This window comes from Tinamus guttatus, unplaced genomic scaffold (genome assembly GCF_059628265.1).
Source record: "Tinamus guttatus ecotype Peru unplaced genomic scaffold, ASM5962826v1 Tinamus_guttatus_pri_ptg000489l, whole genome shotgun sequence".
Classification (NCBI taxonomy): Eukaryota; Metazoa; Chordata; class Aves; order Tinamiformes; family Tinamidae; genus Tinamus; species Tinamus guttatus.
In genome coordinates this window covers 3,551,179-3,579,128 of record NW_028289023.1, presented here as the reverse complement: position 1 = coordinate 3,579,128, position 27,950 = coordinate 3,551,179, and the positions used below count along the sequence as shown (strand labels likewise).

General features: G+C 43.0%; 1 protein-coding gene across 1 annotated transcript; it reads right to left on the bottom strand.

Annotated features, from left to right (window-relative positions):
- Nucleotides 1-1,508: 1,508 nt before the first annotated feature.
- LOC104574797 (ATP-binding cassette sub-family D member 2) lies at nt 1,509-27,950 on the bottom strand. Its single transcript, XM_010222102.2, has 7 exons — nt 27,785-27,950; nt 25,129-25,223; nt 23,434-23,579; nt 10,056-10,201; nt 5,048-5,132; nt 4,366-4,491; nt 1,509-1,961 (listed from the first exon to the last, which is right to left on the bottom strand). The coding sequence occupies exons 1-7, from the start codon at nt 27,909-27,911 to the stop codon at nt 1,751-1,753; spliced, it is 936 nt and encodes a 311-aa protein (XP_010220404.2). The 5' UTR covers nt 27,912-27,950; the 3' UTR covers nt 1,509-1,750.

The window sequence follows — 27,950 nt, the reverse complement described above, 5'->3', positions numbered from 1 at the left end:
GATGGTGACATCGCCTGTGCTAAGAGGATGCGGTGCCATCTCCAAGTTCTTTCTCTAGTGCTGGTGCTGAGTGTCCCACTCTGAGTGAACGTGAATGTCTCATAGGAGCTGCTGCCTGTGGCATCTGAATCCAGCTCAGCCAAGGGCCAGACATTTCTCCTCCCTTGACAGTTCACTTATGCTTTGCCCCTGCACAGACTAAGCAGCAATCACTGGACAGAAATCCTCTAAGGAATTACAGTATGCTTCTTCTGAGAAAAAAAAGAAAGAACAAACTTCAAGATTGCTACATCTCTTCCTTCATTTATCCACAGCAGATTAGACACTCACTAAGGCTTTGCCCCCCTGATCTTCCTTCTCAAACTGACTGCTTCTGAGTGGCTTTTAGCAGCAGTCTCCCATCCCAGATCACGGTGCTGCTAAGGGAGGCAATAGGCCATGGTGAATATTTAATCTAGAAAGAGAGCAGCTAGAGACAGCTCTTAAATCCGCTTTTGCCCCATTCCTGACTCGCTGGGTCTGGCCTCCGGTGAGGCGCTCAGGCCAGGCCTGTCTTGGGAGGTTTCAGCTTACGAAACCTCGTGACTGCCCGGGACAAGGTTCGCACAGGGCTGAAAGGTGGAGGGCAGGAGCAGCGTGAGCAGCCGCGGGCAGCGCTGCTACCCAGCGCATGGGGAGGGCAGTGCCAGCCAGCCAGCAAGCACCAGTAGTGGTTACAAAACGCCCCAACTTTCCACAGACCTTTCTAAGTGCAATTTAGCTGGCAGGACAGCCATGCCTGAGAACTGTGTGTACTGTCAGAAACCAACACTCTTCTCTTGGACAGTCCGCCCCATCACAAAGCATCTTACGGACCAGGCAAGTGCCCATGTTTTGATTTTACAGGCAGACAAACTGGGTCAGAGATGGTTCCTGGCAGGATCAGGCCCACACAGCAAGCGAAAGACTTAAGAAAAAAGCTGAGCCTCCTGATGCCAGGCCCAGTGCTCCCTCCATCCACCAGATGTTAGCAAACAGGGGACATAAATAATCCCCTAAAGGAACCGATGTATCACAAAGAGCCTCTGAAGCTATGCATAATGGCAGAAGGTACAGCAGGTGTATGTTACAGGTTTTGTTCTACCCCCTCTTCTAGCCTGCGAGGGCAGTAGGTTGCTCCGACGGTTTTGCTCAGCCTACTCAGTTATTTCCCACGGAAACGCAGCCGAGGTTGTGCATGTGGTTCAGTGGCGGGACTGGAGCTTCGTTTTACAGGGGCCGCAGGAAGGTTTCTTACCCCCACGTGAGATTTTCGCGCGTGCCTGCATACTCACCCCGGCGCTGCCTCTGCCGTGCTCCATGCCTGAGTCTCACACCAGCATCGCTCTGCGCAGCAGGCACATCATAGGCACACAGGGGCCCACCACGAGAGCACGTTCTGCAGGCCAAGTCTCAAGCAAATGTTCACCTAGAAAACCTAACTGTGCTGGCAGTTTTTTGCAGTGAATTGGGCTTTTACTAGGAATTAACATAAGCTGCAACAAGTAGTCTTATGTTCTGTGCACTTGCTCATTTTCTTTTCACAGTTCAAACCACTTTCTTCATTAATACTAAAAAGCTAAAGTCTTACATAGCATTCAGAGCATTATTTTTTGCTGGCTGTGTTTTTCTAAGCTCTAAGCCTCTATAACTTTGCATGCAAAGGATAATGTCTGAATTTGTAATGCTTTTAACTAAAAAAATACTTTTAAAAACGAAAAACATAAATTATTTATTCCTCTTTGTCCATTGTTTTAAGCACCGAGTCTTCCCCCAAGATTTTGCACAGTTCATTCAGTCTCTGCTGCATTTTAGGAATTCCTGCAAGCTGGGATTCTAGTCTCTGTTTTTCCTCACTCAGTGACAAACGGATAGCGGTGTCCAGCTGCTCAAAACGCCAGCCTCCTTGTCCATCAAACTGCAGCAAGTGAGTGTGGTACTTCCTGCATCAGAAATTAAAACATTAGTAATGGCTTGGGGAGCAGATAGTCCATTTTTGCACAGAAATTTGGCTGTTCCTTGGCACAGGTTTTGAGCACGATACCTATTTTGGGTGCTGTCTCAGGAAGATGAGCATTGCCTCGTTTGGGATCACTCTGTAAGACGTTTATAAAAGTTTTGGAAACACGCAACGTCCTTTTGCAGGGGACTTGGGGATTTCAAAACCTGTCCCTGGCACTTCCCACAGCCAACGTGACAATATGGATCTGTATCATGCAATTCCTGACCCACCCTCCTCTTGCTTTTAACCTGCGGCACATCCAAACCGCCCCTTCCCTTCCCAAGAATGAAAGGGAACATGTGGCCCACTTAATCACGTTCATCTCACGTTCTAGGAGATGTTGTACGCCCTAGCAGAGCAGATGTTTTGGCAAGCACCTGATGCTACTGATGAAACTCTGATTTGTTTGATTTACACCTCCGCTTCCCTAGGTCAGCTAGAGAAACCTCCAGTCCTAAAGCATCGTGTGACTTGCAAGGGGCCAAAACAAAAAAGTCTGCAGAGGAGTCGCAGATCTTTCAGTGTGTATCTGGGTGTGTGCACCAAAAATATTCAGGGAGGCACAGGCAGAGTTTGTCAGGATCTGACAGGACATTCATCAGGCAGGGCAAGAGGCAGAACAGAGAGTTCTCTCAGAGCTGCTGTTACAACCACACAATTTATCACTATAAATTATTGAAGATGAGACACATCATAGGGCTGCGATTATAAATCCCACCACGGGAATGTGACAGTTTAATAAACTTCCATATTTTATGACATGAGACTCAAGTGATATTTAACTGCAGGCTTATGTTCACCACTCCTGTCTGCTCTGAGACACCAAATGTGTAACAGACCCCTGCACTTCTCTCCCTCACTTCCCCCCAAAAAACCCAAATGCAGGATGCAAACATGGCTGATTGAGATGGCTGACTGCTGTGGTCGAGGAAAGCAGCCCATATTTTGAATAAAAGAGCACACATTTCCAGTGTTGTCTTGAGAGCACAGCCTGTGACTATGCAGTGCAGTGTCGATAGAAGTTTATCTCAATTAAAGGCACTTGATACATATTTTTAAACTCTGAACACTTCTTTTTTACTTTTCTAGACTAAGGCAATCGCCTCCCATCTATCTAGCTGTTTTTATCAGTTCACGATTGCACAAATCACAGATTTCTAATAATTTTGGTAACTGCAGTTGCAAGGACAATCTCAGACTTTCCAGACTGGAAAACAAGTCATCTTGGGAAAAGGAAAGCAAATGCAGAGGACCTTCCCCCATGCTCTCTTTTAGAGCTCCCCTCTGCATCATCACTATTTGCAGTTGGGATGTTCTCAAATATCTGTTTTCTTTAGCAGGGGTTTTAAAACAATCCCAACTCTCTCAAAATTTAAATACTTTTTTTAAGTGTAATCTAAATAATTTTTAAAATAAATGTAACTTTTCTTTTTAACCAGATTTCCCATTTTTGATTCAAAATGATTGCTGATCCAATGAAGGATTTTGTCATTGTCCCCATATGCACAGAGTAAGGAGAAATGCTGGAGAAACCACTCATTTGAAGAGCAGTAAATGGAGATGGACATCTCCTTGTTGGGGTAACAAATTAGTAGTCATTTTTTCACTTCAGCTTAGAAAAGCAAACAATCTAGGGGTAAAGATCAAGGACTTCAAAACAAATAGTCCAAATACTTCTAATGTCAGTTGACACTTTTTTGATCTCCTTTTGCCCTTTAAAGCATTTGATTGTTTTATGTGCTCAGTAAATATATTTATTTTCCTTTGATGGACTCTTCCATCCTCAGTACTATCGCACTTAAACGATCTTTCTCAGAAGTCTGGAATTTATTTCTAAATAACCAGCCACATTTTGAATGCCCACAAACACTGCATTAAGCAACACACCTGAGTTTAAAACAAGGGATGTATTAATTATTATGAAAGAACGAGGAGAGGCTTATCCATGTGCCTCGTTGCCCATCTAATCACAAACACAGGCAAACTTCCCCGGATATAGCTCATGTTTCTTGTCATGTTACAGAATAACCTGGTGATATAGCTGTGATATGGTTAATGAATTGCTTCTTAGCTATCAGCATGTTGCTATTAATAGTTAATAACTGAAATGCCTTATAAAAGAATAAGAGGCAGGAACAAATATACTCCGCAAAATAATAATAAAAAACCCAATATTAAGGGCATTTACCCTTCTGTTCTTGTAGTGTAGTTATCTTAGAGAGTGCAGTGGGTATTGATTACCTTAATACAACTGCCCTAGTACATAGAACACTGCCAAAAAGCCAGTTGACTGTCAGACAGAAAGCTAAAAGCCAGGACTATTACAAACTCCTGAACATACTTACCAAAGAGAAGGTCTGTGTGTTATAGAAAGCAGGGATATGCCAGCAGCTTTTGCAGCTTGGAATATCTTTCCTTCCACATCAATGCTTACAGCACTCGTGCATTCATCCAGGAGTGCATACTTTGGCCTTTCAAAAACAGATAAAGTACATTGTTACATTTCAGACAGTATTCCCATGTACGATGTTTAAAAACAGAACAGTCCTAGTTTGACCTATTATTATTCTGTCCTGTCAACAAGTCATGCAGTTACTACAGCAATTCAGAAAGTTTAGACCCTCTGCTGTGGACAGACTGGGCTGTCTCTGCAGTGTTTGCACTCTCCAAAATTGAAAGGGTTGTGGCCAAACCAAGGAGCTTGGCTTTCAAACCCCCATGATCTCAACAGCAGTGCAGTCAGTTTCTGCAATACCTCTACAGACCCAGGGAAGATGCTGAAGAAAGGAACGTCTGGAGAATGCTGCCAAAAGAAAAGCATAAGTAAGAGGCTTTGCCCAGATGCAAAAGCAGAGCTTATAGGACTAAACTGCAAGGCTGGTGTTCCTATGCTACAGTCCAGCAGTGTGGCATGGAGATTGAAGTCTACTACTGCTTAGTGCTGCTACTACTACTACTATTAGAGCAAACCTCTGTAATTCTTCCTCACTTTCAGACACTGCTAAACAAACAAAGAAAAGTGCTTACTTATGGTAAAACATGCGAGCCATGCCCATCCTTTGCTTTTCTCCTCCTGATAAGACATCCTTCCAGTCCAAGATGGCATCCCAGCCTGATAAAAAAGGCAAAGAAAATGCATCAGGACAACGCGGGCATATGAAGGGAAGGCATGTTCCGACCACTGCAAAATCATGAAGTGCATGTCTATTGTAGAAAAGGTGTTTCAAGGCTCTGGATTACTGCCCCAGAAATACCTCTGTACCTTTCCACTCACATTCAAGAGAAAAACATCCTAAATATCTCTCTTTTGAAAGTAGAATTTACCTTCTTCAGTCATGGATGTATTGACAAGAAAAAAATATTGATTATCATATATCTGAAAAAAAAACTTTTACCTCTGTATAACTAAACATTTTTCCTGCATTTGTTTTATAGAGCATTTTGTTATTCCTTCTTGAAAAGTGAGTGGAAAATTAAAAACAAATATAGAAAGAAATAAAGCGTAAAACCCTACATGGCAGTGTGGGTTTACAACGTTTAGTGCCTGGCTGCACTTGCTACTGTAGCTTTTGGCAAGCTTGACAGACAGGGCCACACAAACACATCTGCTCTTGTGGATACAGTCTGTGCACACAAACAAGCAGCAGGCAGTAAAAAACAGAGCATACGAAGGGGATGGTTTTGCCTACAGAGTTCTGGCTATCTTGTATTTAAAAATGACCCACAACTGTTACAAAACTGGGTATCCTTACTTAATATCCTGCCTGGCCTGTAGCTGAATCATCACTTTCTGAAGCGTGTGACGGGCCCGCGCTGTGTCTTATCTGAGATCTTGTGGTGGAAGAGGATTTCTCTGTGCATTACGGCACGGTTTATTCACAGTAATGAAAACCTAGCCTCAAACACCAATTACCCTATTAAAAAACAAGTTTTCAATTAAGCAATCCAGGTGGACAGAAGAGCAAAATAACAAGCAAAGGTGAATTTTGACCAGGGAGGGTGCAGATGTTTCTCTCAGTGGATTCTCTCCCTGGAGGAGACGCACGGAGAGCTGCACAGGGCTGAGCGAGGCACGGACGCGTTTCCCACCAGCCAAGATGGGCTACAACTGAAAAATCAACACGAACAAACCCCCTTTTCTGCCATTGCCCAATCAAAAATTAACTTTTGCCAGAAAAGTCGGAAAACAAGGTCATGAACAGAGTTGTTTCCAATTCCAGAGGGCAGAGCAGCGACGCTTGGCTGTGTGTTTTGGCCTGCGCAAGGTTTCCCTGGACAAGGCCCAAAGATATGACAACCGTGCAAAATAATGAGGAATAATTACAATCTGGGGTGCTGAGAAGCCTTGAACAAGTCGAACTCGTTCAGTAGTGCCAGGAGCCCTGCGCTGCCAGGCCCGGTCCTGCTCTCGTCACGCTGCGACGCGTCCACGTGGCTTCCCCCGTGCGGCAGCCCCGGAGGGCCCTCAGGCTGCAGCGCTATTGACACTTGACAAATATACACAGGTTTTCAAAGCAGGCTAAAAAAAGGACCCACTTCACATATATTCACTGTGTATCTCCATACCACTACTCCAGATGCCTGCATGTACTGAATACATATACTTTGTTATGTTCATTTTATATGAAATTATTGTTTTGGCATAGCTAGCAATTTTACCGGAGTTGACTGGAGGCCTTATTGATAACGTTCCTAGCAATATTAATATTATACACAAAAACATCTCCACAGTGATTCATTCACCAATAAAAACTGCCAGAAAGAGAAGCTTAAATTGTCCATACCTTTCTGTTCAGCTTAAGCCAAATTTGCAGTATTATAGGCAAGGATGGAGTTAAGGAGTGCAGACTGTCTGGAAAGCAAAGATCAGCCAAGGTTGCCATTCCTTTCAGCCCCAGCAGGTCAGGAAATACTGGTGCGGGATTCGGTGGGCAGGAAATCCTGCCCCTTGCAGGAAGGGTGCTATTGGCAATAGCAACTGCACCAGCTTGCATCAGGCTTGTGTTTATTCTTGTAACTCTGCTGTTTATCCTAAATGGGTCAAACTTTATTGCTGCAAAAACTAGAGGGAGTTTTGCCTCTGGCAGCAACAAGAAAAGGGTCTGGCTCTTTCTGGCTACCTTGATTCTGGTGACCCTCGCACTGATGCAGGTGGGAAGTAATTCCAAAGCTAAAGACAATGGAGTTACTCCAGCACAACGAACTCGGAGTCAGGCTTGCTTGCTGTTGGCTCAGTCTGGCTTTCAGGTAACTGTCCACAGGGAGCAAAACCCAGACTGTGAAGCGCCTGGCTGCACATGCATCACACTGGTGGGCAATTAAAGACACCTGGGTCATGCCCTAAGGAACGTGTCTGGTACAGGCATAATACTGCAGGGGATGGGTGAAGGGGGAGCAGAAGGAAGGAAGGATACAAGGAGGAAGGATCTACAGCAGAGAAAAAATGAATGATGAGATGAAGAATGATGTCTGATTCAGATACATACAGTTTATAGAAGCTAACCCCATTCTTAAAACAGTTTATGTAAAAACATTGAAATAGCATGGGCATGTCCCACATATACTCAAGATTCTGAATCACTAAAAATGATTTTACTGATACTTTATTTACAATGCAGTCTCTTTTCAAAAGTGTATATAACACCTACATAGAAACTCGCCAGAAAAAAAAATCAGCAAAACCCTTTCTATTGGAAAATCAAAGCAGTTTGCAAAAAAAACAACATTTGTTCTGCAAGTTTTTTCATGAGTTTGCAAACAAAAAAAATCCATTTTTAGTAGAAATCGGTTTCAGTTTAAAAATGTTGGCATGAAAATGAAATGTTATAGCTATGTATACAAGAAAATTTCAATTGTCAATTTTCAAGAAGTTTCTAATTTGAAAAACAGAATTTAAGTCTTTGCCCTAGACTGGGAGAGCTTAAAAGAATACTCAGTTATACAAAGTCTCTCCCACACCAAATCATACACCACAGAAACAATCTCTACTCCTACCTTGGCACTTGTCTCCTCCAAATGCCCAAGGAGAAAAGGGAACAAGCCAGTTTCCTTTGACCCTAAAAACTTCCTAGTATGTCTAATATCTGTGTCCCTGCTTCCCAACTTCGTGCTCTTTTGTCATTTTAGATTGCAAAGTCTCTAAAACACTTTCCTTACCATTCATTTGTGCAGATTCTTGCACTTCACTGCAATGGGGGCTCCACAGTTCCCCACACGGTGAAGGAGCATTAACAGGGAGCCTTACATCCGTTTTATAGCTGTGCCCTAAGCCTCACACGCAGAGTCAGATACGCAGAGAGCAAGAATGGGGGCAGCAGTAAAAGAGGACTAAGTGTCCCTTGGCACAGAGAGCAGAGCGAGTCCCTGATTCAAATCTATTTTTTCTGTTTGGCAAAACAGAGCAGTAGCACCAGGCAACAGCAGCCCGTGGGAGGGCGCCTGTGCCCGCCCCGCGCTCCGGCCCGGGCAGCACCCCGCGCAACGCCGCGTGCTCACACCGCGCTCACACCGCGCGCACGCGGCGGTGCCGGCGGCGCCACACGTGCTCCTCGCCGTGTTCACGGGCACCGGCAGGCTGCGAGTCCACCCCGCGCTGTGGCTTCCTGCCACTTGAAAGCGTAACAGCTTCTTCTTTTATAGTTCCCCATTCCAACACACAGGCCTGTGCTTCTGCAAGCTGTGCACTGCACTCCGAGAAGCAGCTGGTCAGGCATAAGAAGGTAACAGTTACAGCATCAGCTTAGTGGATACGGGCCATCTCTGCAATTATTCCAGCCATTGGGCTTAGTTCTCTGTCGAGTTTTTCAACCCTTGTGTCATCATGTCAGATATGAACAATAGCTGTGAATCAGATGATGACAGGCACTTTTTTCTATCTCGAAGGTCATTATTATATTCTTAAAGAGTTAACCTATGAATGATGGCATTAACCTATGGCACTAACCTATGAAAAGGTTAACCTCTATCTGTCTACAGACCTGTGGGGTGGTGAGCTACCTGTAGGTATATATGCTGTAAGTGATTACTACTCTAACATGCACGGAAACGTCGCCAGATGAGCGTCCACGCACATCTGAAAAATGGAATTCAGAGACAGATCACAGCAATGCACTTCCAGGCAGGAACCAGAGTTCAGGATCTCCTTGGGATTCTCAGGAGAACGACCTTGTGACACTTCAAGAAAAGTACACACACTGTAAGGCAAAGCACCTAATGCACCCTCCCAAAAAAGGGCACAGGCAGAGACAGGCAGGGTACATCCAGTCCTCCCAAATTCACCTCGCTTGACAGACTCACTCCTTCACGTCTCTGAATGTCAGTAACATTGTCACATATCCATTATAAAAGTCAACTGATGGAGAGAAATTCAAACTATAGATTAATGGCTGGTAGGAACAAAAGGATGAAAAATAATCCTGTGTTTTTTTGCTGTATATTCTATATATTGCTCTATTTTGCTAATAATTTCCTAATACGTCTATGGGGAAAAAAAATCAAAATTCTCCAGCTCCTAATACATATAAGAAGCCTTTAGTATCGTGACCTTTACTGTATCAGTGTAATTACACTGCCCTCTACTCTTAGGACAAGCAATCCTGTGAAAATCATGGCAACTTATACATGGAGCTGTGGCTGGAAACACTGTCTTGGCACCTAGAGCCGTTTTTGGTTATTTTTAATTTGTTCACCCTGCTGATATGGCAACAGACTCGCATACTCCTTCCTACAGCACATGTCCTATTGATCACACAAACCAGGGAGGGGAAAGCAGAACCCAGGGAGGGGAAAGCAGCCCTGACTCTGCTTTCATTCCCGTGTTTGGATTTAGTGGGGAGAAGGGGAGCACTCTAGCACCTCTCCCTCCATCAACAGATGGGTCATGAAGCAACAACTTTGTGGTCACGTAGCTCCCTCAACCACAGTATGTCTGGATCCGGTTTCACCAGTTGAATAGGTTTAAGCAGAGGTAAGGCACACTGACACACATACCTGGGGATTAGGCTGATAAAGCTTTTTACACAAATGCACAGCTTACCTCCTTCTCTTTGAACTATGTGGTACAGGTGAACTGTTTGCAGGATACGCTCCAGATCCTGGTCTTGGTATCCTTTCTCATGCATGTCATCCACTGAGTCTGGATAGATGACTTGATCCCGCAGCGTCCCAATGGACATGTAGGGCCTGCAAAACAGTAAGGGAAAAGCAGTGGTCTAGTGCTGGCTCCAGGAAAGCACTTGCTGATGTTCCATGAGCATATAGAGCATATTCTATAATGCTTTCAACACTGTGGCTAAAACTGGATTTATTTGTGGGTACATTGTGGGTGAATGTTTTTCTAAACTTGCCCAACAGATAGTTTACTGTTTACATAAAAGCTGATTACAGCACAGCAACATGGCTAATACTAGCATGAAAATAAACTGGTAGTGTAAGCTGAATAAACATCCACCTCCTAGCCCACTCTGAATCCTTCTACTTTGAATGGGGAACACCACGCTGTAGTCAGGGTCATGCGTGTTTTGAGATTCAGAATTTCAATTAAACAACCACATATCAAATACAAACTTTAACAAAAATAGCAGCTAAAACTGGCAGAGACCTCCACAGTGCAGCAGGAGACAACCAGTTCAGGCAGGACTGCATTTAAAGCATTACAGAAGTCTCCTATGGGGCCCTGCAGAAGTGTGTCCAGGTGCATTTTAGCTGGGTCAGAAAGCCCGGCTAACATTTCTGATTCGCAGACACACACTAGAGGAGCTGATCAGCTTTCTCCTGCCAGCATCAGTCTCTCTCTGCTAAAGAGAAGGCTGAGCTGCATCTACAGCAGCTTCTGAACTGCCACACACTCCCAGTCCAGGTAATCCATCTCTTTTGCCTTACTAAAATAAGCTGTGTCCACTTCGCAGCCAGAGCCCTCAGGTCCAGCCACGGCGCTCGGATGGATCCAAACTCCAGACTACCCCCACCACGAGCTGTGCACAGCCCAGGTTCGATGAATTCTCCCAGTCTCTCAACAGTCATCTAAAAAACTGCTTTACAGATGTGTAAATGATACGAGGCCGTTCAGGCCAGGATAGCAAAGGCAATCTGAGGTAACACTAGCTGCCTCCCGCTCGTGCACAGCACGGCTCATAGTGCCCTCTGATAGAGTGAGTTTTCACCATTACTTAGCAAGACTCATTTACTTATGTCAGTCGTAAATGGGAGAGCAGCCCTCTCTACTCAGGTGCTCCACAGCCAGCATCTGCTTGCCTGTTACGTAGCTCTACACATATGGGTCCCATGTTGCTAGCTCCTACTCAGACCTGCCCCAGCAAGTCGCAAACGTCGCCAGTGACTTCATCAACCAGGCTGACACAGCGAGAGGGCTCGACTAGACTTAATTAGTAGGGGCTCGCTCGGCAGCTCTGGAGCTGAGGCTGTTGAGATGCCTTAGGTCCAAATCTACACTACCTAGAACAGCCCAGGGAACTCCAGAAGCATCTTGGTCCACACATTTGGATGGATTATTTTAGCCACCAGCCCAAGGATTGTTAGTCAACAGTTCATCCATACTTTCCTGGGAGTAAGAATAGGTAGCACAGGAAAAGATGGCTTTGCATGTAGGTACCAAAAAGCTGTTGTCTGGGACTTGAGATTCAACACCTCAGGGAAAAGGAGAAGGATCACTCTGCTTTGAGCTTTTCAGTCACCTACATCAGTCTGAAGACACTTATGTCCACACTGCCGGGAATTTATCTGAACTCCCCTTACACATATGTAGTAGCCTGTACAATGGTGAACCAGAGTAGACAAAAGTTGGAAGAGAGACATCCATTTGACCCTCCCCTTTCTTTTCCTTCTTCTAAGAGTTCTTGTGAATGAATGATATTCATCCTGTCACACAGACCCTGCTGTTGGCTCTCCAGGAAAGCTGGTGGGACCCCAGCAGTGACTTTGGGATTTTGAGGTGAGATGGGGTGGCCTGAGCAGAACATTAAGGCCTCAGATCCTGTCCCTCTTGTTGTGCCAGAAGTTTCACGAACAGCCTCTGGGTTCACCTGCCAAAACATTCTGGGTGCTGTGAAGCTGTGGTGCTGGGGATGGCAACATAAGGGTGCTGCCGAGCCCATGCCAGCAATAAGGAGCCTTTCAGGCAGCTGGCTCTTGCCACACACGTTGTGTGTGTTCCTCACAACCTCACAGCACATGGAGCTGAGGGACAGTTTTCTTCCCTGAAGACCTCTGGATCTGAGAGATGGGCAGGTCTTAGCCTGCGTTTAGGCTTTCCCTATCAGAGATGAGTAACACCCTTGGCAGATTTCTTCCCTTCCCTCTGAAGCGTCTCAGCAGATGGGGCTGACCCACCCACCGTTACTTGGCGAGTCCTTAGAACGCACCACAGATTTGTTTGATTGACGATACAGGAGTTTTACAGTTACAGAATGAAAGCTGCAACAGTGGTGTGGTGACAGTCTCATCCAAGCATTACCAGCTGCATCGTGGTTAATGCAGCAGGCAACAACGCTGAATATTCACCCCTGGCCCGGTGGGGGTGGGAAAGGATGGCTCCGAAAGCTCAGTCACCCAGTCACTGCCTGCGGAGGGCAGAGGCCTAGAGGGAGCAAAACTGGAGCCACCACTCAGCTACAAACACTGCTGCCCCCCTTCACCCTAAGGGCATTGAGCTGCTCTTTGCTTGCTGTGGGCAGAGGGCTGCTACAGGACACGGCTCAAACACCAATGTAAAGCGCAGTCAAGCATTTACATTAATTATAATATTGCAAAACCTTAAATCTAAACATTATGTAACCTGCTCAAGTAATGCTACGTCACATTTTCATAGCGCTCTCCATCTAAAACCCCAAAGGGCTTTACTATTGCAAAAGTAGAAAGCATTTCACTCACTCCAGGATGCAGCAGAAGACAGTAACTCCACCTAGATCCAGCACAGTTTAGATCAGCATATGCACAAAAATGGGCAACTTAGAGGAGGCTGCAGATGGGAGCATGGAGGACCAAGCATATAATTTGTCTGGGATTAATACCTTAGTCTTGTGAAGTATGACCCTGTGATGAGTAGCAGCACTCAGGGCCTCAGATTTAACCTACAGCACAACCAGGAAGGAAACACTCAAGGCACTGCACGAGGACATTTGTTCCCGTGCTGTTTACTGAGTCACCAGCAGCACTTCCTGGAGCAACTGGATTTTCCTCGGGGCAGACACACCAGTAGGGCTAAGGAGCCTCTCCCCACCTAGTTTGTGAGAAGGAAAGAAAAGCCCAGCTTTCAGCGTAACAGCAAACCCCATCCATCACTGACAGACCAGAAGAGAAGAAGAGCTAGTGGGTACGGTCCATCCTGGGAGCTGGGCCACCAGGCCCTATCTCCACCATCCTTCCAGGGAGCCCCTCGAGTCCCTCAGGGCCCATTTCACCTTGCTTGGCATCAGGTGCCTAGTTGAGGCCTCCAGCCTGTGGCAACAGAGCGAGGCGCCTCTGTGGTTGATTTTTCCAATCTGTTTTAGGCTGGGGCTAGATTGCCTCCTGCAGGTGTGATCCTCCCTCAGCAGCCAGCAGAGCCCAGGAGCTAACTTAGTTACCAGCTCCTCGCTGGCTACAGTCAAACAAGGTCAATCTCACCCAAGGTCAAATTTCCCCATCCATAACATGAAGACGTAACCTGTCCTGGCTGCCACAGAGACAAACACCCCAAGACCTGTGAAGCTGCAGGTGTTACTGCAAGCAAGGTTACAGGCAACCTCAGGTGGAGAGCTAGACACTAAGTAGTGAGAAATACACATCACTGAACAGAGCAACAGTGAGTTTTTGTCTTTGCTGGCAAGTTCCCTTTTAAAATATTGTTTTCGTTAAATGTTTAGCAGTGCAAATAACAAAGACAATCCTTTTGTCCCAAAGTAATACTCCCTGTGTAACTGGTCATAATTGATTCCTCGTGGAGATTTTCCTTTCAGACAGAGGCTCTGGGTTCAAGTCTCCAAGTGAGCATTCTCACAGGCTTTGCAAGCAACTTCTCTGCAGTGGGAATGACTACTCAGACTTTGACAGTAATAGCTCTGCAATTGCTTTATTTCTTTGACTGCTCTCTGATACGAGATGGTTTTGAGAGAGAGGATGTAACATTCTAATTATTTTTTACAGTTTTGGTATCAAATCTTCCACAAAGCAAGGAAGAATTCACTGGTTCTTGCCTGATTTTCTGGAAATTCAAGGCATCTAGTTGGAAAAGAGGTTTCCAGTTCTCACAAACTGATCTTTCTCCAGTCAGCTTAAGCATTTTGTGTCATCAACAATTTCTGTTCTGTGCACTTTGTGTTTTTTACTTTGCAGAGCTGTAACTTTTCCTTCTGCTGGTTAGAAGCCAGTCAGTTATTCATCCCTAAAGCTGAGGACTTCCCCCTTGCAGTGCAGGCTTAAAGAAAGATGATACCAACACATGCTGCAATCTAGAGCCTGAGGTTGTGGACAATTCCCCAGTGCCCTATTGACACATGACATTGTGCACAGTGTTGGCAAAATATTTGAGAAATCATATGCGCAGGAAGGCCAAGTGTTGCAGCAACAACGTGGTATGGTTTCTTCACTGCTGTGAGCTTTGGAGGGGGAGGGATAATATGAAACAGATTTGAGCACATACCAGCGAGTCCTCTTTCCAAGCACAGGGCTCACACACATGTGCTGATGAGCTTAAAAAGGGAGATATAGTGCCAGGGTAGGAGGATTGTAAGAGTAACACTGTACACTGTAACTAGGCATTACTATCATTTGTTAATTCACTGACATCCTGAAGAACACAGGGTTTCACTCTTTTGGGCACCAAGTTAAGGAAGAGGCCTTCCCTAGGCACCAAGACATTTTTATTACAAAATCAGAACAAGTCATATCTGCATGGAGCATTTACAAGTACTTCCTGAATGTTTTCACAGGTGTTTTGATCTTCTGTGCAAAATGAACTGTACTGACAGAACAGATGACCTGTTCATGTCATTCGTTATATTGCTTTAGAAAATTACAGCAACTAATTAACATGGACTTTGAGATTCCATAAAGTAAACGGAATCAGTCAAAGTCCTATTAATAAACACCCTGGAACAAATAAGGGACTGAAGGTATATCCTAATTAATTGGTTGGCATCAGGAGGCAAAGAAGGTTAGTCCAATGTAAGAGCCCAGGGAGCTGCTCCCAGTTACAGCCTGGAAATCACTTCACATTCCTTGGCACCAGCTGTGACTAACACTTCCACCATGGAAGGTGAAGTCTAAAGGTTACTTGGCTTGGGAGTCTTCAACCCATCTCCAGGAGCCTGCCTGAGCAATCAGGACTTGACTTGCCCTTTGCTGTCCAAGTGTATTTTCAGTTATCACTACATGTTTCTTCGGACAAATACGCTAGGTTATGCTAAGAAAAGTTATGCTAGAAATATGCTAGGTTATGCTAGAAAAATGATCAGTGATACAACCATCTCTTGATTGACCCATCTTTTAAATTTCTGTCCTTGTCTGACAAGATGCTTTTTTAATACAGCCAAGTAAGAGTGAGAAAAGGAAAGACTATACCTGGGATCTTCCATTACAGGGAAATTACAGACTGGATTTTCAAAGGTGATTGGGATAGCTGCAATCCAGAATGCCTGCTTTGATATCTGAAATAAAATCTATATCACATTTAAGAACAGATTTCTCTTTTCAAGTAGATGATACTGGAGCCAAGCTCTGTCCCTTCCTAGACAACCAGAAAGCTCCCAAGGAGGTTGTGCCTGCACTAGAGAACCTCCAGCCCAGGAAGCTACAGGCTCACATCTACACATGTGCCCAAACGCTGTATCATTCCCCAAATTCCCCAGTACAGCACAGATAACAGAAGCAACAACTTTAAGTCCAGCACAAAGCAGAGCAGCTACCAGAGATGCAAGAGGAGTGTGTGCGTGACAAGCAATGGCTAGAAAACCTCTTCCAAGAACAGGGTCGAGACAATGTTTTTTTCCCCAGCTTGCAGGGGGTCAGATTCCCATTTTCTAGGTTAGTGCTCATGCTAACGAGGAGTCAAAGGGAGGGCACCTTCTAATCTTCCCACTAAAGTGAAGAGGCTGGAATCATTTTTTTTTTAAATCAAATGCTCTTCAATATAAAATACATTAATTATCCTATTCCCTCAGTATCCCTTTAAAAGCATATTAAAACATGGTTCAGTCTTATTTAGGAGCCTATTCTCAGGAGAAGGGTTGTTATAAATACAGGCATTTAACATTTAGTGCTCAGCTTGGCACCTAAACTTCAATAAGACGCAAGAGCCTCAGATGTACATTTGTATTCAGATCTTCCTATGGGGTAACTCTAGGTGGCACCCTATACCTACCACATACAGATTTTGGCATAATTTTCCAGAAATTTCTCCCTGACTATCCAGGGAATTTACCTATTTATCTTCAGATCTTCCAATCATCTTGTTGGTGCCGAGAGCCTAAGTTTTAGGTGCTGTAACACTTGAGCAGAAACCACCTCAGAAGAACTCTGGCTTTTGCCAAGCTCTTCATTTAAATCGAAAGTGAAAAGTCCATGGGTTTCGAGGAGGCAAAGCTTGATCAGTGGTGATCAAGACATGCCAAGTAAAGGGATATAGACTCCTAGTAATTTTATGGCAACACTAATGAAATGTACAGCAAAAAGATAACAACAAGACCACCACTACAACTCTGACCTGGAACAAATGTGAATTAAGTCTTGCACAGTTGTGCTGCATACACTACTTTCTCTCACACAGAATAATGTGGTATCATCACTAAAGAATTAAAAGTGACAGAATAAATAATATTCAGCAAATATTCAAAAAGTAGCCTCAGTTTATTGCACTGCATCTAGTTCAAGGGATTTTAGGGTCAGCTAAAGTTTCAGGAACTCTTCTAAAAACATAAATAATTGATCTCTGCTTAAAACATCCTACACTGAATTCTGCTCTCAGCTCATACAGCTCATACAGAACTAGCCATGAACACCCTCTAAATATTTCAGCTAGATCAGTTACCAGAGTGGAATGTCATCAGCTTATAGCCATTAACATAGTTTACAGGAAATTAAGTGTGTAGTTTAAGACTTAATTCTCAGTGCATATAATTAGAAACTGATATCAAAGGCTGAAAAAACATCACACTGATCACTCTGTGGCTTTCTCTACAAAGAGGCAAGGTACATCTCTCCAAGAGGAAGTAATAACCAGAAAGGTAAAAGAAGGCTTTGATTAAAAGTACTATTCATGCTCAGGTATCATTTCATCTCATGATTTACTTATTCACCAAGATCACTTACAATATACCTGGAACTGGTAAGACAGCATAAAAGTTTAAGGCAAACAATCCACAAACTTATCTTTCTCTTCAGTCTGTTTGAATGAGGTCAGGCACAGAGAGAACAAAAAGAACACGTGTATAATTGAAAACAAAACTCAAGAACTTTCCACAAAATACAAGAAGCTACTGCTATATTAAATTATAATTCTGCAGTAGATCAAATCAGGCAGTGAGATAAACGAAGGAAAAATACTTTTTTTTTCTTAAGTATCCGGTTTTTGCAGGCCTTGCCTTTTCATACTTTGGCAGTTCTGACCACAGTCAGGCCACTTGGGTGGATGATTATGAAGATCAATAAATTTAAAAGGATGGGAAGTTGTTTTGGATAACATTCTTGACTACCAATCTACACCATGCTCACCTCTTTGCTGAGATACCCTGCCAGCAAGTGGGAAGTCACACACAGCACGGATTTCAATCTCTGATCCTCTGTGAATTACTTCGTGTTGCACAGGACAGACCTGGACAGCACAGAACACTGAGACATACCAGGCACTGTGGCTACAGGGACATTCAGAAACCATTACAACCAGTTTGTCACTGTCATCTGTACCTGAACTGGCCACAAGGGAGCTGCAGTGATCTTTAGCAGGAACAAAAATTAGTGGGAGGTAATTAACAGAGGTCTTTTGGCAGATAAACAAGTCTAGAAAAGCCTTCCCTTTAGGGAAAGACTGTCATGGAAGGTAGGCTAGTGCACAAATGAAGAACTGAAGAAAGAAACCTATTGGCCACGGGGAAAGTCTCCACGCTCCCATGGGAGCGCAACATAACAACTCTACAAGAAAGAAAGGATAATGCAGTCTTCTGGGGAATACTCTGCATTGTTTGAAGAGAATCATCTTGCCCGGAAGTTACTCGCCCAAGTCCAAGGCAACCAACCTCGGTTCTCTTTGGAGTCAATGGAGTCTCATCTGGCACCTCCAGGAGGACTCGTGTGTCTTAAATGTTGTCCTAGGACACCGTGGTGGCTGTGTGAAGCGGAAGGCTGCTGAGGAGTGCGGGATGCACGGCACGGCACAGCTGGCTGAGCAGCGCGCTGCACTGTGCTGCACTGTGCTGCAGTGTGCTGTGCAGTGCTGCCCCTTTCCCTCCGCCACAGGATCCGCTCCGGCACGGAACGCACGGCAGAGCCCGCAGGGAATCCCGCCTGGCACCAGTGACTGCACCGGCTGCGTGTCCTTGTCCTTACCTTACAGCGAGGCAGCATGTTCTCATGCAAACATCCTTCTGCTTGGCAGGAGAAATTTCATCTCCTCTAAGAAAACCCTGCAAGAGCTCTGAAGACCATAATGACAACAAACCTGGGTTCTATCTTTTATCAAGATTCGTAGTTTATGTTTCTCAGTGTTTCCCAGTGTTACGTTGTCAAGTGTCACAACTTGATATGACTAAGGCACTTGAAACACAAGTTCCACATTCCTAAATAAAATAATATTGAACTATTAAACATTACCTATTTTGTTTTTCTATGAAAGATCTTTTGCTGAGCAGTTGCAATGGTAGCAAAGTTAAGCTGGGGGTAACACACCAAGCTCGACGCAGAAATGACACTTCTGTAGAATTATCTGCTGCAGAAAGCAGGCCATGTAAATGCAAAAAACAGGTTACTTCCTGACATGCAAGTTTGTCCCTATCACTGATAAGTCACAAAGTTAAGCTGTAGATTAATTTTTGCCCCTTGACACTGCTATCATTACTAATTTTTAAAGGCAAGTGAACTCTGTTTCAGCAAAACGGACCTAGCAGAGTTTAAGTGCATTTGAGGTTGCTTTGCCCTCATGGGATAGATTCCATAAATATTAGCTAGGCATTCCATTCTTGCAATCTATTTACTTTCTTCATGTGAATTTGCAAAATGTTTGTCAAGCTTAACCTGACAGTGTTCTTAAAAATGTTTTTCCTATTTGTTTTCTAGATCTAAGTTTTTCCAGATTTTAAATGAAGTTCCATCGAGAGTATGGCCTCTACATGGATGCCTGGCAAGAAAATAAGGGGTAAACACTGGAGCTGAATGTGGACTTTTGATAGGCAAAATCCTATCAAAAGAAGCTGCTGCTGGAGGGCAGAAGCATTGCAAGGTCATGTGCTAGCAAGAACATGATGTCCAGCACGTACCATGAAACCCAGAGCAGCTGATTGCCAGAGATCCTGGCGGAAAGATTCCTGTGACTGGGTTTCAGACACAAATTTAGCTTCTCTGTAGCACCAAGGAAAATATTTCAAAAGAACGTAATTGGAAGCTATGCATATGAGTGACACTAACCTTGTGTGGGGACCAAAATCAGATTTATGTGCTCCTCACTACTGAAGCAAGATTCAAAATAGTTGGGATGTTACCTTGACTTCAAGAATGGATTTCACTTCTCAGTTCCACACACATCATGGTATTTAATAAGCCATGAAGCAGGCAGTACTTTACGTTACACCTCTGCATACCTGTCACGTGGTAAGAGTATCGTGAGTTACAGCATAGGTCTCAATGATGAAATGTTGAGATGCAAGTTCTCTTATGGATCACAAATGAAAGGAAGTTGGCTTGCACTCAGAGTTAAGTGATCGTGTTGTGTTTTAAACGAGATGTCCCTCTGAGCCTGCAGAATGAAGTCTCACCATTTGCCTACTCAAAAGTCAGGAACAACAAAACTTGCTTCAGCCGGAGAGACCCACCAGGACACAGGAGATGATTATTGCACTTCTGCACCAAAGCAATCCTGAACTTCCTGCTGATTCAAATCTGTCAACAAAGGTTCTTCATTTGCACCAAGTCTGGCACTGACTTTGTGTCCATTAAAACTGGCATGACACAGCAGCCAACAGTAGCAACATAATCCAGTGCTGAATTATGATTGTGATGGCTAAGTAATAAAAGCCTCAGCTGCAAGCATCACAGGTGCTAGCAAAATAAAATAGCACAGGAACCTATTCCCAAGCCTCTGTCTCTTGGTAGCCACAATCTAAGGTACAGTTATCCCAGCCGGTCCTTCAGAATATTTGTTCTCATCATATAGTGCAATGTGGGAAGTTGTTTCAGTTTATGACAGGTTTTGAGGATCTGAAGCAGGGATAATCCAGGTAAGGAATAAACAGAACACATCCAGCATGGCTACAGTGTCTGCTACTAAACCTCCTGCTCACATGAGCTTCAAATAAAGCACAAAATAACATACTCTTCCTCATCTTATCAAGCTCCATTTAAAAAAAAAATTCTTTCTTTTTCAAAGTTTCCAATTTGTGAGGAAATAGAGACTAAGCCTCGACTAAGAGGCGGAGCTGAGAGTGTTCTCCACTTCCCAAGTCCAGATGCTCATGCTGGCCATCTTCTGCCTCCACATGGGGATCAAAGAGGAGCACACACCAACACCTCTCAATTCCTCACCCACATTCTGGTTTTCTTGGACTTTCAGATTTTTCCGGTTAGAGTCTCTGTCTGACAGGACTGAGGGACCAAAACCGCAGAGCATGCAGAAGTCCTCTGCAAACATCAGTTTACCTGGAACCTTTGAGACACAACCATTTTAAATCTAAATGCCTATGTAGCATGATGACTAAGGCCTCCAGCCTGGGATTTCTGCAATTCTCTACCTAGATGACAGAAAAGTCTTGTAAGCTGTGCTTTAATTAGCAGAGCGTGTGTGGACAGTAAGGAAGGCACCTTGGATGGCTTGAGCGGGAGCAACAGTTAATCCATAAAGCCATTTTCCACCCCTGGCTATTAGCCTCAGGGAATCTCATCCACCACATACCCCTAAGTGGTACTGTCATTACTGACAACCCTGTGTTCAGTCACCACATAAACAAATTAAAATCTGCCAATCTTTATAGCTGCGAGTGAATCTTCAGTGGAACTGGGAAGTCTCCTAGTGATCCCAGCAGGCAAAGCCTCAGCTAACTACCAAGACAAGAACCTTGTCGGCCTAGGTAAGATAAGAAGGGACTCCCTTTAACTGGGATGGAGAAATGGAAGCATTTCCACACGAGTTCCATTCCAACGAAATGGGAAAAGCTGTGCCCTGGCTGAGGGGACAGCCTAAGAGTCCTCACAGATGCAGTGGCCTTTTTTAATAAACAGCAGAAAATCCCTTTAACCTGGCTGCATTTCACTCACATTAAACAAGAAAATAGAACAAACAACATCAATAAGAGTAGCATCCAACTCCTTACAGCAAAGCCATTTTGAGAAGTGTGGCTATGTGTGATTAAGCAGGTTGTTAGATTCTGCATTGAGGACATCTACCAGAGGCCGTTTGTTCATCTCTCAGATAAGTGGTGAACTTTGAAAATAAACACACACAAGAGGAGTGCCATGAACTCGATGGCGATAAGTACTCCAGGGAGCTGCAATGTGCAAAGGCGCGGATATGCGTAAAGCATCACTTGGTGAAGTAGGAAAGGAACAACCAGCTTTTAATTACAGTGGCCTTGCTAAAGATCTCCATGCTTAAGATAATATTGGAATCACGCCACAATCTTCAGGCGGTTACATAATCACATATAGTGGTTACAATAATAATATCACTTGTTTTATTACTTTATTAGTTATATGATTTGGAACTGAAATATCCCTTGCTTAATCTCATCCACACAATGAATAAGGTTGCACTACTTGTGGCAAAGCACATCACACGTGTATTACTCAGCAATGCTGAGTAGAGAAAAATATATCTACCTAGCTGGTGCAATTTTTAGTAGCCAAGAATACTTTTAGAATACAGAACAGAAAGGACCAAAGAACCCAAGAGAAAATATCAGAAAGAGAATAGATGTATGCAGAAAAAACCCTAGAGCTTAATGGGGCAAGAGAAACATTTAAGCTTTTGTTTCATGCTCTCTCAGCATTAATAAGACAACAGCAAGCCCAGTTTTACAAATCTTATATGATGAAGAACGGAAAATATTTGACACCAGTGTAGTCTGTGATGCAGTCCTCAGAGAGGGGCACTGCTCCTGGATGTTTCAGAGATGTGCTCTGCTAGGAAGACTGGAGAGTCATGAGAGAAGTTTATGTAACCAGCAAGGACTGCACAGCACATTCCTCAACGCAAGTGAGAGGCAGAGGCTGGAATGTGATGAACGATTTACATTAAGAACCTGACAGTGATGACACTGGATGGACACCTTATGGAGCAGAGGCACTAAAGAATATTCCTGCACTGTCATCAAGGTAACCTGCAAGCACTGTCAGCATGAGCTGCTGCTGGCACCTCTATCAAACCAGGGAGAACTAAGGAAATGAAGGAAACAGGAGTCTGGTTCCTTGCAGCTGAAAAGGCTGAGCCTTTTAGTTGAAGAGCTAGAAAGAATGACATTAGGCATTAGTAGAAATTGTATGCTGGAGCTCACTAATTCCATGCATACAGAGCAACCTCCCATGTTTTAAGACAAAAGGAGCACAGGAACAGGGCAGAGTCTGGGGAAATCGAGCCACCTTCAGACACACTGCTGATACATTACTGAAAGATTGGCCCTTCCTGTAACTCTCTAGTTAGTGCTGCTAAGAATACAGTGTGTTCATCTTGTGTGTATATCTAGCATTGGTCCTCATGCTACACACCATATATTTCTGTTAATGTTTTTATTATCTAAAACAATGCTTCTCAATTTTTACCTTATCTCTTTTTTCATCTTCTCATTCATGCTGCCTTTTTGATGGGTTAATTAAAAGGGCAGTGCAGAGATGGTCAACATGAACACACACTAGGAGGGAAAGAAGGAGGGATAAGAGCCAATTACTGAGGCTCCAATAGTGGCAACTTGTCAAACTGTGACAAACCATTCTCATGTGCCCAGTCCTGAGCACTGATCCATCCCTGAAAAGAAGCCGCCACTGGCACCAATACGATGCCAGGCTGCCAGTTGGGCACAGTGCAAAGTGGAAGCACGGGAATCCTTTTTCACCAACATAAGGAAGCTTTGGGGGTTTTTTTAGCACTCTCCACACAGGAGATGGTACTTAGCCCGTTCCAAACTGGCTCTAAATTTCATTGCTTTGGAAACAGGAGAAGCAGGATCAAAAATCATGTTACAAATGTTACATGCAAAAAGGTATCAACTGCAGCAAACACCTACCTTTGTGGTATATAAAACATGTGCTGGGGAGGGGGTTTGTAGAGGACTCCTCCATATACGGGCCACAGACCACTTAAAATTCTGAAAAGAGAACTCTTTCCACAGCCATTGGGTCCTGTGATTAAAAGATGCATCCCCTCCTGGACCTACAATAATAATGAAAGCAACAGAATGGGAGATACTACCAGGGTATATATAGGCCCCCTAAAGCAAGTTACCCAAGACATTGCATCAAATTATCAACCCATTCCATTAAAACTTGCACATCTTTTAGCAGCTGCTCTAGAAACAGCAGTTTTAGATGCAATATGTGGGCTGAAATGATGAAAGTAACAATGACAAAAATAATATTCACTATTTCCAGAATGACATATTATTATTTTTTTGAAGGACACACATTACCGAACTGGAAACTTTTTTTTTTCTTTTTTTTAAACTATTTAGGTGCTTTGTGCTTTAGAATTAGAACCTGTGCATAGTTTATTTCTAACATGTTGCAAAAATATTGAGCCCTACTATCCAAGAGATGGAAGGCATCACATGTCACAATCTAGAATAACTCCAATAATTTCAAATAATCCTTTTGGTGCATTTACAAACATTTCCTTCAGACTCTTGCTTGCACTGGTTTCAATACGAAGACATCATTATATGTTAAGGGCAATCGGTTATTTATAGGTGTGTTCAGACAGACATTATAAAAATTAACTACACTGATTGTATCAGAATATCAATACACCATAGTCAGGATCAATTATTTTAATGTGGATCATGCCAAAGGGGGTAACAGCCTACAGAGCAGAGCCATATCCATCAGTAACATTAATATCAGCTATGCAAGCAAGACTAAACTTCACTCTGCCTCTCCCTACTTCATTAACAGTGTTATTCTGGGTGTGATGGTGTTTGTATTCATTTGAATATAAATCTGTGCATATATAAGAATGTATACTTTTTCATAATGAAATGAGGTCTGCTTGACCTCAAAGCTGTAATTTTCAAAACTGGCGTTCCTACACTACAGTCATTGCAAGTTCTGCCATAGCTAGGACCCTGTCCTCAATTTCTTATAAACACAAAGAGACGATAAGAGGAACAGCCTGTTTTAGCTAAATTTCAGGACCTGCTGTAATTATTCATGTGTAGAGTTCTGATAATTTCACCTATTTCTAAAAACAGCAATATATGCAATGGAACAGGGCATATATGGGAGTAATTCAGTAAAACCATTCGTTACAATTGCAAGCAGGTAAAAGGTGGTATTTTTAAGAGCTTTTTAAAAGCTACTGAAGCCTTCACTGAGTTAAAGTATTAGCTATACTGCTCTTTGTGGTGATGAAATAAAATTCCAGACTCAATTTTTTTCATGACTGATATGAACTTCAATTTTTAAAAGGAGCCTAAGGGAATAAAGCAACTCGGTTCCGCTGAAATTGAAACAGATGGATGCAGACTACCACATAGTCCTTTGAAAATCACAATGTGTTTTTTAGATCTGGCAACAGCGCCAGAAATCCTCTCTCTAAGCAGGATAAACTACACATATCTGCCTCTATTGAGCTACCATGCCTACCTTTCTGGACTTCCCCTTTTATCCATATGCTGCTCCAAGTACTTAACATAAGGTACATGAACTCTGTCCTGTTTATGTTAATGTGATGGCAACAATCAGAAGATTCTTGCATAACATCTTACTTTGATGTTCAGTCCGGAAACCACCACATCACCATTCGGGGTAATAATAGGAACATCTTCACAAACAATTCCATGATCAACATCAATAACTCTTCCTAGAAACAAAAGAAGAACATTTAGAGTTGGTCAAGCTTTCCACTCAAAAATCTGAACTGATTGTCTCCATGAACAGCTGAGAAGCATAAATTGGTAGGATTTGAACAACTCTTATGTGCTCCAGGTACCTCTAGTGGAAATCTGAATGATAGATAGTAACTCTGTATTACCATAAATATAATGCATCCTATAAAATATATCCTAAGGAAAGCACTACAAACAGATCTTTGTTCACATTCAGTACTAACTTACTGTATTTTGCTTTAAATAGGTAGACAATATTCATAAATAAAAATGTTCAAGAATGGGCTTAGGCACAGGCAGACAAGTTCTCCTTCCTTCTCTTGAAGATTTTAGTTGAAAATAAAAGTTCCTTTTACTACCAGCTCTTACTCTGTAAGCCCAGTTCAGGCTCCTCCAGCAATGAGAGCAAAGGAGGAAAAGTTCAACGGCTGATTTCCAGTTCTTTCTGAAGCCACACAAACCGTAAAGGTCTCTTGTAAATATTTGTGAAAACACTCTAATATCTATACTTATTATTGGGAGTTTGTACAAGCTTAAATACACAAACACAGTGAACATTTGGATACGCTGTAATAAATTCATGAGAACTGGTAGATAAACTTTTCTGGGAATAATGAAAATACAAAATCAATTCTAACTGCTCAGTTGCATGTTAACAGGTTTGACAGAACCCAGGGTTTCCAGACACGTATCAGAAATAGTGTTTACCAGCAAGAAGCAAAGAGTAGACATTTCTCTTTGTAACAGAAGGTTGCATATTTAAAACTTAAACTAACTAGGAAAAAAAAAAGTGACATAAATTTATACTGGATGCTTTTAAAAAAGTAAGTACTATGTAGTAAAATAATCTCTTTTGAGAAGCCAAATACTAAGCTTTTGTTTTTTAACAATAGAGATCTGTACATGTGTGTGAACATCTGTACTTTCATCCCTATGTAAATCCACTCTGGTGGGATTTCTGAAGTATCCAGAGTGAAAGGAAGCAGGAGAAACAGTTTTACAATGGAGCTTGTCATAAAAAGCATGGGGCCTGTGGCCTAGATTCATCTGGCCTAAATTCCCCTTAAGTCTCTGTGAATACTGTTCCCCACTGGCTAGATGCCTCCCAAAGCCCCTAACCAGTGAGGAAGAAACGCTGCCCACAGCAACTTAGGAAGAATTTAGGTTGCATGAAGTTTGCAGCTGCAATGGAATCAAATCTTGGGAAAAAAAGACGGAGAGGATCAGGGTATTAGAGATCAGGGTATTAGTAAACTAGACCAAAAGGGAACATGAACAACATTCTTTCATATCTGTATTTGTTTTTGAACTATACTTCTTTTTCAAAACACAAATCTGAGAAGGGTCCCAGCATTATTCTATTCTCCTATGAAGTGCAATATCTTTTTTTTTTTTCTTTTTCTTTTTCCTCCTGGGACATCTCAAAACATGGCACTTATAAAGAATCATTTGTTTTAATGGCAGTCAAATATTACCAGCATCTATAAGATTAAGCAATCAGCTGGTTCCACAGGTAGCCTCTATGCTTCATCCAGCTGTTTGCTTTGCAAAGCTTCTCAGAGCATTTTTGAGAAATCTATGCTGAAGGGCAACCCTGTCAAAATTTGTCAAAATAAGTTATTTCATGAAAGCACTTTGGTGTCTTTATCTCTAACTAGATTTAAGCTTCCAGGGCCCGCTGGGAGGGAATGAGGCTTTTCAACAACAAAGACAAGGGAAGAAGTAGAAGAAACTACTGGGGAAACTGCAACTGCAGGAAGCTCAACTCAAGAGGCAGAAAGAGACGGTACAGAACGGAGCACAGTAAGAAACAGATGTGCACAAAAGATGTTATGGGGAGGGTGGAGACAGAAAGATACCCACACCAGAAAGATGCAGGCTAGCGAGGGGAAGAATAAGCAGTGGTAACGCTGGAATGGCTGGTACAGTCAGGGATCAGGTATCAGGAAGACAGTGAGAGGGGTCGGGTTGTCAGCACATTTTCACTTGAAAATTTCCACTAAAGAATGAGAAAAGGAGCACAGGCTGATTTTTCTTTTTAGCAGCTGAAAACAAGTTATTACTCTTGTTAAAAATTAACAAAACAGCTCCATTGCTCTTTTCCTCTCCTATCTCAAATAAAGTAGCGTCTTTCCAGAAGAAAACATTTGAATCTTCTTCAGAAAACTGAGATGTTAAGTATCCAGAAATGCTGTAAATGCATGAGAAGGCAGGCACTGCCCCTGTAATAACAGCAACAATAACACTACCAACAATAATACTGTAAACAAAGTGCTCTTTTTCATTGAAAGTTTTTACAAAAAAAAAAAATTGAGTAACCTTAGTGAAAATATATTAGAAGGAACTACAGCAACAGCCTCTAGTTTAAATAAATAAATAAATAAATGTGAGCAATATAAAATTGGAGACAACATGGTCTCTGGGAAATTAAAAGTGAGAGGTGGGAACTGCTGTAAGAATAGAAGCTTTGTTCACTGTCCCACCTCACCAGCAAGATCCCCACCCAGAGAGATATATAAAAATGCAAAATAATTACCCTTGATTTCTAAGGGCCCCTCAATGTGTAATTCTGCTTTATCTTGATTCTTCTTGTTGCTTTTGGACTCCTGAATAACAGTTCTTTTGTAAATGCCTCTTTTTACTTCATCAAAGACTGAGAACATGTTGTAGACACGGGCCGTGTAGCCTGCGAGTTCAGTAAC

Bases quoted from the DNA above. Each gene is read 5' to 3' on its own strand.
- LOC104574797 (XM_010222102.2), bottom strand. From the start codon at position 27,911: ATGTTCTCAGTCTTTGATGAAGTAAAAAGAGGCATTTACAAAAGAACT. The intron at 23,580-25,128 runs GTAAGATGTTAT...TTATTATTGTAG, and splicing joins TTTCCGGACTGAACATCAAA to GTCCAGGAGGGGATGCATCT. The intron at 5,133-10,055 runs GTAAGCTGTGCA...CTTTTTTATCAG, and splicing joins CATAGTTCAAAGAGAAGGAG to GCTGGGATGCCATCTTGGAC.